Genomic DNA, 12,605 nt, shown 5'->3' with positions numbered 1-12,605 from the left:
CATTAAATATGTAAATCATTCCTTTTAAAGATTTAAATCTAGATTAAATTAAATAAATATATAAAAATTGTAAAATTTAACACAGACATTATTTTAAAATATAATGGGCCCGATTCACTGAACTAACTTAAGACAAAATCCTAAACTCACTACTTTTGGTATTCACAGAAGTTAGGATTTTGTCTTAAGTTTGTCTTAAGACAAACTTAAGACAAACTTAAGACAGACTTAAGACAGACTTAAGTTAGGATTTTGTCTTAAGTCTGTCTTAAGTCTGTCTTAAAACAAACTTAAGACAAACTTAAGACAAAATCCCAACTTCTGTGAATACCAAAAGTAGTAGGTTTAGGATTTTGTCTTAAGTTAGTTCTGTGATTCGGCCCCATACTTTTTAACTGTTAATGAAAAGTACACAAACACATACACTTTAATGAAGTGTGCTAAATATAAATTAAATATTAAAATGCCAGTGATCATGGGTTTTTAATCTTGATTAAAAATAATATTTATCAATAAAATGAATATATTGGTATGATTAAACTATTAATAAATATGTAATCTTTTACAATGAATATACACGTTTATACATGTTTATTTCTTGTGAAACATATTTTTATATTTGTTTAAGAATTAATAAACACTAATATTTATCCATGTACTTTCTTATATGGAAATCCCTGTCCCAGTCACTCACATGTGAAAAATTCTAGCAGTAAGTTTATATTCATAAATTCTGTTTTCAGATGTCTCCACCACGATTTAAGGCGCAGAGACATAGGTGCACTTTGTTGTAAATCTTCAATTCAAAATAGTGAACAGGGAAAAAGTGTAGACTTTTATTTAGAAGCTAGAATACATTTATATGTGACTGGGTCTTCAAATGTAATATTACTGTGGTTAATAGGCCTGACATATTCATAATCTAATATTATGTCTCTGCGACTTCAATTGCCGACTACTGAAGTCTGCCTGCAATGGTGTTCTGCTCTATAATAAACTTCAGATTAAACTCTGCATTCATAGCTTGCCTTTTGTGGGAGATAGAGCTGATATTTTCAAAGTTCAGTTAAAGTTGTCCAAAATATACCAATCAAAACACATATTTTGAATCAATCTTCTAATTATTGAAATACTTTTAGAGCTGTAATTGTTCATTGTGTTCAGGCAGAGATGAATTATTGCAAACTTTGAATGATATGAGGTGGGTGTAGATCCACCAGAGGCCCTGGAGATGTGAAGCCTGCCTGGGAGCGGGGTAACTTGGGTGTTGTGTTTGGTACCAGAGGCCTCAGACCTAAGGCCCAGGAGATGTGAAGCGTGACTGGGAGCTGGTAACTCAGTTGTGATGTTTGACCCAAGTTCCTCAGATCTGAGTCCAGGAGACATGAAGCATGACAGGGAGTGGGTAACAAAGGTCCTTACTGTAGTCGCTGTTCTCGTCCTTCGTCCCATCAATGGTCCCATCGGGGTGCATCTGCAGGAAGTAGCCCTGCTGGCTGAATAACCGCGTGACGATCCCTTTCAGCTGGGGCTCTGCAAGACAAAGGGAGCCATCTTTAGTCACATTCAGAGCGTTTCAAAGGTCATAAACCACATGACGTCAACACCAAAAGATATAGAAAATGCCGGCAACTCAGCACCGCCTCCACCAATCAGCTGTCTTTATAGGGTGTTGAAAGAGCTCCAAGCGGAAGTGGGAGCTTTACTGGTAACAGCTTTTTAGGTCTCGCCAACGCAGCGCGCACGCGCTGCATAGGAGGGCCTTTAGCCGTCGTTCAGTTCATTTTCAAGCACACACTCATGCTTGTGGCGGCATCCACTTTGCGGGAGTGAGCAGGGGCGCGCCACAGGCACGAGTGCAGTGCTTGAAAAGGATCAGACTGCTATCCCAAGTACGTGCGTGCCTCTCTCCTTGCCCCTCGCTCACATGTTTTTGCTCGCGCTTCTTGTTATGTTAAGATGTTGGTCAATCCCTTGCCTCCCTCTCAACTTTCGTTTTAGTAGGGAATACATCTATCTATACACACTTGCAGAATTTGAATGAGTTCTGCACATACATATCATCTACCTTGTATTCCATGCATATTTCTTCAAAACTCTTAATTCTTAACCATCCCACTCTGGTAGAAGGACTCAGACCTCCGACCCCTCCCTAGCTCTGTATCCTGATTCTGCCTTAATCGTTCATGGAAATGACTCAGAAACCATTTGCTTAATCCTCCACTAATGGGAGGCTGGAGATGCCGATTTACTTCCAGTGGTATTAAGACGTTCTTTTTGGAAATGAGTCAAATGGTTCTGCAGTTGAATTGTTTCACTTAGTAGCTTGGCCTGTTTGGGGTGTCTGGGATAGGTGCGAAGGCAGTGGGTTGGTGGCAGTTATCATGCACGTGAACAGCAAGGGCATCAGTGCACTCTATATGGCAGAAACAATCTGATAGGATTTTGGCATCTCAAGAAAAATGATTGAAAATGTACATATAATTAGGCGATAGGAGTAGGGTGAATGGTAAGATTGTAGTGAGAAGGAACAATGAGAGGTGGGTGGAACCAGTATTTTAAATGGGCTGGTACTGTTTCAGGTTTCAAGTTTATTTTATTTTGCTCGACTAATTAAAGCCATTGCAAAGTATATAAAACTGCATAATTAGATATAGTGTCAACATTTTTTAAATATTGTTATAAATGTATATCACATATAACAAGCATTGGCATAGCCAATAGGTCTCGCGTTTAGGAACTTATAAGTGTTCAGCCATGCAATAGTTGGTGTTGTTGCACCAAGGATATTGTGCTGTATAACTATACACTTATAAGGTCCCAAAGGCGAGACCTATTGGCTATGCCAATGCTTGTTTTAAGAGGCACAACTCTAGTGTGGGGTGCGGTGCATGGGGGAGTGTGTGTGTGCGGGGGGTGGGGCTCGGGGCTCGGGGTCTGATTGAAACTAGAATATATTACCAAGGATGGTCCACGGAGAAAGAAGACGTCATGTCTTTGGGTCTGTATCTGAAAATACATGTACTGTGGGGTTTACATAGTTTCATTACTCATGTTTACAGCCCCGCACACAGGGACAGGAAGCAGTTCACACAGAATCCGGCCCTGTGTCTGTTCATCTGCCAGTGCGAGCCTCTGTTTCTGTAACCGGTCACGCAGCCCCCACTCTTGGGGGTCAGAAAAGTGTGGGGAACTCTTAATGGCTGTGAGGTGAGCGGCAACTGTGATAGGCGCTAGCTGTGTTAGGCGCTGGAATCACAGGGAGTAGCGACGCTAGACACTACGTAATGCCAGCTGCACCACTGGGGAACAGCACCAATGGGACCCAGCACCAATGGGACCCAGCACCAATGGGACCCAGCACCAATGGGACCCAGCACCAATGGGAACAACACCAATGAGAATAGCACCAATGGGAACAACACCAATGAGAATAGCACCAAAAGGATCCAGCACCAATGAGAATAGCACCAATTGGAACAGCACCAATGGGACGCAGGACCAATGAGAACAGCACCAATGAAAATAGTTCCCATGGGAACAGCACCAATGGGACCCAGCACCAATGGGAACAGCACCAATGGGAACAGCACCAATGGGAACAGCACCAATGAGAACTGCAATAATGGGAACAGCACCAATGGGATCCAGCACCAATGGGAACAGCACTAATGGGAACTGCACCAAAGGGAACAGCACCAATGGGACCAAGCACCAATGGGAACAGCACCAATGAGAACTGCACCAATGGGAACAGCACCAATGGGACCCAGCACCAATGGGAACAGCACCAATGGGAACAGCACCAATGGGAACAGCACCATTAGCACAACACCAAAGGGAACAGCACCAATGGGAACAGCACTAATGGGAACTGCACCAAAGGGAACAGCACTAATGGGAACTGCACCAAAGGGAACAGCACCAATGGGACCAAGCGCCAATGGGAACAGCACCAATGAGAACTGCACCAATGGGAACAGCACCAATGGGACCCAGCACCAATGGGAACAGCACCAATGAGAACAGCACCAATGGGAACAGCACCATTAGCACAACACCAAAGGGAACAGCACCAATGGGACCCAGTACCAATGGGAACAGTACCAATGGGACCCAGGACCAATGAGAACAGCACCAATGAGAATAGTTCCCATGGGAACAGCACCAATGGGACCCAGCACCAATGGGAACAGCACCAATGGGAACAGCACAAATGAGCACAGCACCAATGGGAACAGCACCATGAGCACAGCACCAATGGGAACAACACCAATGGGACCCAGTACCAATGGGAACAGTACCAATGGGACCCAGGACCAATGAGAACAGCACCAATGGGAATAGCACCCATGGGAACAGCACCAATGAGAATAGTTCCCATGGGGACAGCACCAATGGGACCCAGCACCAATGGGAACAGCACCAATGGGAACAGCACCAATGACAACTGCACCAATGGGAACAGCACCAATGGGACCCAGTACCAATGGGAACAGTACCAATGGGACCCAGGACCAATGAGAACAGCACCAATGAGAATAGTACCCATGGGAACAGCACCAATGGGAATAGTTCCCATGGGAACAGCACCAATGGTAACAGCACCAATGGGAACAGCACCAATGAGCACAGCACCAATGGGAACAGCACCAATGGGACCCAGTGCCAATGGGAACAGCACTAATGGGAGCTGCACCAAAGGGAACAGCACCAATGGGACCAAGCACCAATGGGAACAGCACCAATGAGAACTGCACCAATGGGAACAGCACCAATGGGACCCAGCACCAATGGGAACAGCACCAATGGGAACAGCACCAATGGGAACAGCACCATTAGCACAACACCAAAGGGAACAGCACCAATGGGACCCAGTACCAATGGGAACAGTACCAATGGGACCCAGGACCAATGAGAACAGCACCAATGAGAATAGTTCCCATGGGAACAGCACCAATGGGACCCAGCACCAATGGGAACAGCACCAATGGGAACAGCACAAATGAGCACAGCACCAATGGGAACAGCACCATGAGCACAGCACCAATGGGAACAACACCAATGGGACCCAGTACCAATGGGAACAGTACCAATGGGACCCAGGACCAATGAGAACAGCACCAATGGGAATAGCACCCATGGGAACAGCACCAATGAGAATAGTTCCCATGGGGACAGCACCAATGGGACCCAGCACCAATGGGAACAGCACCAATGACAACTGCACCAATGGGAACAGCACCAATGGGACCCAGTACCAATGGGAACAGTACCAATGGGACCCAGGACCAATGAGAACAGCACCAATGAGAATAGTACCCATGGGAACAGCACCAATGGGAATAGTTCCCATGGGAACAGCACCAATGGGACCCAGCACCAATGGTAACAGCACCAATGGGAACAGCACCAATGAGCACAGCACCAATGGGAACAGCACCAATGGGACCCAGTGCCAATGGGAACAGTACCAATGGGCCCCAGGACCAATGAGAACAGCACCAATGGGAACAGCACCAATGAACACAACACCAATGAGCACAGCACCAATGGGAACAGCACCAATGGGACTGTGACGGAGTCCCGGTGTCCCCCCCCCCTGGATTCTTTCCCCCTGAGTCTTTACCTCATCCCGGGGACGTCCACACGAACTCAGGCCGGCCAAACCCTCGGGTCCGCCCCCGAGCCGGTACAATACCAGTGACCTACAGTCCCCCGCCGCTCTCTCCAATACAGGAGCCAATCACGGGTCTGCAAGCACCGGAAGCACTACGCCGTGAACCCGGAAGTCCCGCCTCGGAGGCAGCGTCAGAACCAGTGAAAAGCAACCCGACCGGAATAGGCAGCGTCGGAGAATCGTGGCAGGATACTCAGGCTGGAGCCGTGGACGGAGGAGAGGAGCCAACCGAAGCAGACGAGTGGTCAGAGGAGTGGTGGAACCCTTAAGGAGGAAGCTGAAGAGCGGCCGTAGCTCACCTGGAGAGCTACGGCAGACCGCGTGAGTACCTGTAACCGCCCCTGGAGCGCGCTAGGTGCTCTCTGTATATATTGTAAATACTCTCCGCACTTGTCGGCACCAATCACTTAGAAGTAACACTGTAACCGTATTGTACAGCATCTGCACCGTGCACGGCCCGACCCCCCCTCACGTCCTGAACACCCTTGCTGGTACACTCTCTTTGTCCTTGCCTTCCGTCCCTCTTCCCCGTTCCCTCCTTCCCTCACCTCCATCCGCTCCGCCCTTTCACCTCCCGGTGTTGGTAGTGGCATACTCGCCAAGTCCCTGTTCGGACTAACGGTCCTCTCTCTCTCTTCTTGCCCTCCGAGGTCTCCCCACCAACATCGACGACCCAGAGCCTGGCAAGGACCATCCGAAGGGAGCTACATCTCACAGACGCCGGATCCGAACGTCCAGAGACCACTGTATTCACCTCTTGCGAGACTGTTGTATTTCAAATAAAAACCCTAACTATAGCACACTATCTCCAGCCTCCTTGCCTGATTTACCGGCCCGCGGACACCCCACGACCACATCTGGTGTCAGAAGTGGGATCTGCCGGTAGCATGGAGGCCGTCATGAAGAGAATGGCCGAATCCCAGGAGCAGCTGGGAAAACTCATGGAACAATTTTTGAAAACTGCCGAAGACGACAGGGGCCAGCTCCATGACGTCCTGAAAGGACATGGAACAGTACAGGAACAAGCATTGGGGAAATTGACTGACGTCCTGGGACAACCCAGACCCATGACCTCTCTCCCTTCCGTGGTGTGACAGAAATATGTCCCCGGCGAAGACCCCGATTATTTCTTTACCAATTTCGAGAGGTTGTCCCAAGCAGCAAACTGGCCGGTGGATCGATGGGGCCAGTACCTGGGTCCCCTGCTTACTGGAGACCTGCAGGCCGCATACCAACAGGCCAACATCCAAGGCAACACACCGTATCCGGACATAAAGAAGTGCATCCTTGAACGTCTGGGAGTAGACGATGATACGTATAGGATGAAACTCAGGCAGACCAAAGAAGGGCCCCAAGAGAATCCACGTGCTCTGTCCTTCCGGATCAGGGATCTGGTCAACCGGTGGCTCAAACCGGAGGCCTCCACGAAAGAGGACATTATTGAAAAGATCTGTCTTGAACAGTTCCTAAACTCCCTTCATCCCGCCACGCAGAGGTGGGTACGGCAACATACCCGGCTCACCCTGGAGACGGCTGTAGAAATTGCTTGTGCGTATGGACGGGCTCAAGACCTGCATCGAGGCAAGGACGAAGCCACACACAGGCCCCACCCCTCCAACACCAGCCGATTCCCCAGGCCTCCTCAACCCCGAAGACAAGAACCGGCTCCTCTCTTGCCATCCCCGATCCTATACCGACCTCCCAACCCTGGACCCCAATGCTATCATTGCGGGAACTACGGGCACATAGCCCGCATGTGTCCCCAAAAGGAGGTACCCATGGAAATCGGCATGGTACGGAATTACGTCTGCCAAGCGTCAGGGGCTGCTCCCCCTCCGTTTCATTGTCCCGTGGACATAGATGGACAAGAGGTTCTGGCCCTCGCAGACACCGGGTGTCGACAAAGCGTCCTCCGTCCCCAGGACTTGATTCTCCACCAGAAGACCCCAACAGGAACAGTGGCCATCCAGTGCGTGCACGGAGACACGAAACGTTACCCCACCACGAGGGTTCGGGTGCAACATCCCGGTGATCCGGGAACTGACCTCACAGTTGGTCTCATCCCAGCTCTACCGGAACAGGCCATCCTGGGGAGCGACTACCCCGGCCTCCCGGCACTGCTCCAGGACACAACGGACTCCCTGGCCCAGTGGTGGAAGGAGGCCCCCTACCCTCAGACCCCGACCGGAACCCCTACGGAACCAAAACCCCACAAAAGCAAGAGACAGAAAAGACAAGAGAAGACATCATATGCCTCTGCGTATCCGGTTGAGTTGGAAGAACACCCATGGCAGACGGACCAGGAGTTCCGCGGGGCTCAACAGGAGGATCCGCTCCTACAGGAAGCCTGGGGAAGGGCCCTAGAAAACGAAGATCCCACCCAAGTAGGTCCATATTTCTTTAAGAAAAGGGGTTTGCTGTACAGAAAGGGTGGCCCTCAACATCCTCCTCAATTGTTGATTCCTAGCCCCTTCAGGGACAAAGTCCTTTTTCTGGCCCACAGTCACCTATTAGGTGGACATTTCGGGGAGGAAAAGACTAGCCAAACGATCCTTGACCGTTTCTACTGGCCTGGGATTTATCAGCACATAAAAACCTATTGCCGTGAGTGCGCTATATGTCAAAAGAACAGTCGGTACAGACCCCCTAGGGTACCCCTGTGTCCCTTGCCCCTCATCGACATACCGTTTAGCCGGGTGGGAATGGACATTATAGGGCCCCTATTGCCCTCCCGAAGCGGTTGCAGATATGCTCTTGTCATCGTGGACTATGCCACGCGCTTCCCGGAAGCCTTTCCACTGCGCCAGCCCACAGCCCCGAACATCGCCAAAGCGCTTATCACTCTGTTTACCCGTGTAGGATTCCCCCGTGAGATTCTCACGGATCAAGGCACGCCCTTTGTTTCTGCCCTGATGAAACAAGTCTGCTCAAGACTAGGGATCAAACAAATCAGGACCTCAGCCTACCACCCCCAAACCGACGGATTGGTCGAACGCTACAATGCCACCTTAAAGCTGACCCTAAAGAAGATGTTGGGACTGGAGGCTAAGCGGTGGGAGGAGCTCCTCCCTCTAGCCCTTTTTGCCATTCGGTGTAAACCCCAGAGCAGTACAGGGTACTCCCCATACGAGTTGCTATACGGAAGACCTCCTCGTACCCTGCTGGAGATGGCACAGGAAGCCTGGGAGGCAGATCCGGACCGCACTCGCCCCCTACCTGAGTACGTCAACAACCTAAAGACCCATCTAGCACAGATCAGAGACATAGTCAAACAAAACATGGAAAAAGCCCAAGACAACCAGAAAAAACAGTACGACAAGGGCACCAGGAATAGGGCATTTTCCGTTGGAGACCTGGTCCTCCTGATGATGCCCTCTTCCGACCATAAACTCCTGGGTCAGTGGCAAGGACCCTACGTCGTCCTGCGACAGGTGACCCCGGTCACTTATGAGATCGAGCTCGACCCCACTAACGGCACGGCCTAGATCTACCACGTGAACCATCTGAAGAAATGGGAGGGACCCCGTCCTGTCCTGGTGGGACACGGTCTACCGGTGTCCTTTCCCTTTGATCCCTGTCTAGATCCTGCCCTGACCCCGGGACAAATCCATGAACTCCAAAAAGCCCTGTCCCCCGTAAAAACGGTCTTCTCATCGTACCCCGGAAGGACCTCCGTCGCCACCCACGCAATAGATACTGAACCAGGGAAAGTGGTGAGGTTGCGTCCTTACCGTGTCCCTGAAGCCCGAAGGGCTGTCATAAGAAGAGAAATCGAGGACATGTTAAAAATGGGAATCATCGAACCCTCGATCAGTGATTGGAACTCCCCGATAGTTCTGGTGCCGAAACCTGACGGGACTGTCAGGTTCTGTATCGACTTCCGCGAAGTAAACAAAGTGTCCAGATTCGACACCTATCCCTTGCCGAGAGTCGACGAGATGGTCGAACGGATAGGGAAGGCCAAATTCATCTCCACCCTCGACCTCTGCAAGGGTTATTGGCAGATCCCTCTTCGAGACCAGGATAAGAAAAAGACAGCCTTCTCCACCCCGGAGGGGCTGTTCCAATTCATTGTCATGCCTTTCGGACTCCACGGAGCCCCCGCCACTTTCCAGCGTGCGATGAATCAGGTCCTGCGGCCACACACGGAGTATGCAGGAGCCTACCTCGATGACATCGTCATCTACAGCAACAGCTGGGAACAACACCTCGTCCACTAACATGACGTTGTCTCTTCCTTGGGCTCCTTTGGCTTTTCCATTAACCCCGCCAAAACCACCCTGGCTGCCCAAACCGTCCAGTATCTGGGGTACCTGTTGGGCGAAGGGATGATCAGACCCCAGAAATCCAAAACCGAAGCCATAGAGACCCTTCCCTTTCCGAGAACAAAAAAAGATCTCCGTGCATTTCTAGGGCTCCTCGGTTATTACAGGAGGTTCGTGCCCAACTTCTCGCAGAGAGCTGCGCCTCTTACGGATCTTCTCAAGAAAACTACCCACACAGAGCACGCCCTGATGCATCCTAACCCCCTCATATGGCAGGCGTTCGCTGACCTGAAGGGAGCCCTAACCTCCAGTCCTGTTCTGGTGAGTCCTGACTACACCCGACCCTTCATCCTCCAGACAGACGCCTCCGACCAGGGATTAGGGGCGGTCCTGTCACAAAAGGACGAGCAAGGGAACGAAAAACCCATTCTATATCTTAGCCGAAAACTGTTCCCCAGAGAACTTAACTATGCGGTAGTGGAGAAGGAGGCCCTTGCCATCAAGTGGGCTATCGAAACACTAAGGTACTACCTGGAGGGTCGTGACTTCACGATTTATACGGACCATGCCCCCTTAGAGTGGATGGCCCGGAACAAAGGACACAACGACCGGGTCCTCCGCTGGTTCCTTTCTCTCCAGCCCTATCACTTCCGTACCCAACACCGAAAAGGGTCCGAACAAGGCAACGCTGATTTTCTGTCCCGGTACCCCCTCTCGCCCCCCCCTGGATTCTTTCCCCCTGAGTCTTTACCTCATCCCGGGGACGTCCACACGAACTCAGGCCGGCCAAACCCTCGGGTCCGCCCCCGAGCCGGTACAATACCAGTGACCTACAGTCCCCCGCCTCTCTCTCCAATACAGGAGCCAATCACGGGTCTGCAAGCACCGGAAGCACTACGCCGTGAACCCGGAAGTCCCGCCTCGGAGGCAGCGTCAGAACCAGTGAAAAGCAACCCGACCGGAATAGGCAGCGTCGGAGAATCGTGGCAGGATACTCAGGCTGGAGCCGTGGACGGAGGAGAGGAGCCAACCGAAGCAGACGAGTGGTCAGAGGAGTGGTGGAACCCTTTAGGAGGAAGCTGAAGAGCGGCCGTAGCTCACCTGGAGAGCTACGGCAGAACGCGTGAGTACCTGTAACCGCCCCTGGAGCGCGCTAGGTGCTCTCTGTATATATTGTAAATACTCTCCGCACTTGTAGGCACCAATCACTTAGAAGTAACACTGTAACCGTATTGTACAGCATCTGCACCGTGCACGGCCCGACCCCCCCTCACGTCCTGAACACCCTTGCTGGTACACTCTCTTTGTCCTTGCCTTCCGTCCCTCTTCCCCGTTCCCTCCTTCCCTCACCTCCATCCGCTCCGCCCTTTCACCTCCCGGTGTTGGTAGTGGCATACTCGCCAAGTCCCTGTTCGGACTAACGGTCCTCTCTCTCTCTTCTTGCCCTCCGAGGTCTCCCCACCAACATCGACGACCCAGAGCCTGGCAAGGACCATCCGAAGGGAGCTACATCTCACAGACGCCGGATCCGAACGTCCAGAGACCACTGTATTCACCTCTTGCGAGACTGTTGTATTTCAAATAAAAACCCTAACTATAGCACACTATCTCCGGCCTCCTTGCCTGATTTACCGGCCCGCGGACACCCCACGACCACAGGGACCCAGTACCAATGGGAACAGCACCAATGGGACCCAGGACCAATGAGAACAGCACCAATGGGAACAGTACCAATGGGACCCAGGACCAATAAGAACAGCACCAATGGGACCCAGCACCAATGGGAACAGCACCAATGGAAACAGCACCAATGAGCACAGCACCAATGGGAACAGTACCAATGGGACCCAGGACCAATGAGAACAGTACAAATTGGACCCAGCACCAATGGGACCCAGCACCAATGGGAACAGCACCAATGGGACCGCTACAGGAGAGAAACAATGGGAGGTCGGTCCTTTAGAGTGGCGGCTGCCATAGGATGGAACAAACTTCCCATCAGTCTCCGCCTTGAGCCTTCGGACACCATCTTCCGACGTCAACTGAAAACTCACCTGTTCTCCCTATAACTCTACTTATGCCCACTGCCTTGTACTCTCCTCTCCTCTGGCGAGCTTTTCTTCTCTTTTTAGCGCAGGGACACGCCGAGATGGCGTAATCCATGCGCTCTATAAATGTCTTTATTATTATTAGAACAGCACCTATGGGAAAAGCACCAATGAGAATAGCACCAATGGGAATAGCACCAATGGGAACAGCACCAAAAGGACCCATCACCAATGGGAACAGCACCAATAAGACCCAGCAGCACCAATTGGAACAGCACTACGCAGCCCACAAGAATGCCACCCGCAGACACCACCACCTCATCCTATCCGCCAAAAGGAGCTCCTTCAAAGACCGCCTAGATAACAACGCACACAACAGCAAAGTTCTCTTCAACATCGTGAAGGAGCTCTCAAACCCTAGCTCCAACACTAAGGACATCCCATCCTCACAAGATCTGTGCGACTCGCTGGCCACTTTCTTCCACCGCAAGATCGCAGACATCCACGACAGCTTCAACACCACGACCCCCTCGGCAACCACCAAGACCTCCACCTCCACCCCACCACCTGCACCAACCACCTGATCTCCTGGACTCACATCAACGACGAGGA

General features: G+C 51.0%; 1 protein-coding gene across 3 annotated transcripts in view; it reads right to left on the bottom strand.

Annotated features, from left to right (window-relative positions):
* The window catches only part of FGF12 (fibroblast growth factor 12), an 824,634-nt gene that overhangs the window by 261,696 nt on the left and 550,333 nt on the right, over positions 1-12,605 (bottom strand). For all 3 annotated transcript variants that reach the window (XM_078667729.1, XM_078667728.1, XM_078667727.1), the window contains exon 2: positions 1,423-1,533. In XM_078667729.1, coding sequence (XP_078523855.1) covers positions 1,423-1,533 — 111 coding nt within the window. The remainder of the gene's footprint in view (positions 1-1,422; positions 1,534-12,605) is intronic.

Source organism: Lissotriton helveticus, chromosome 11, assembly GCF_964261635.1.
Source record: "Lissotriton helveticus chromosome 11, aLisHel1.1, whole genome shotgun sequence".
NCBI lineage: Eukaryota > Metazoa > Chordata > Amphibia > Caudata > Salamandridae > Lissotriton > Lissotriton helveticus.
The sequence above is the reverse complement of the archived record's forward strand: the minus strand, read 5'-3'. Positions and strand labels throughout refer to the sequence as shown.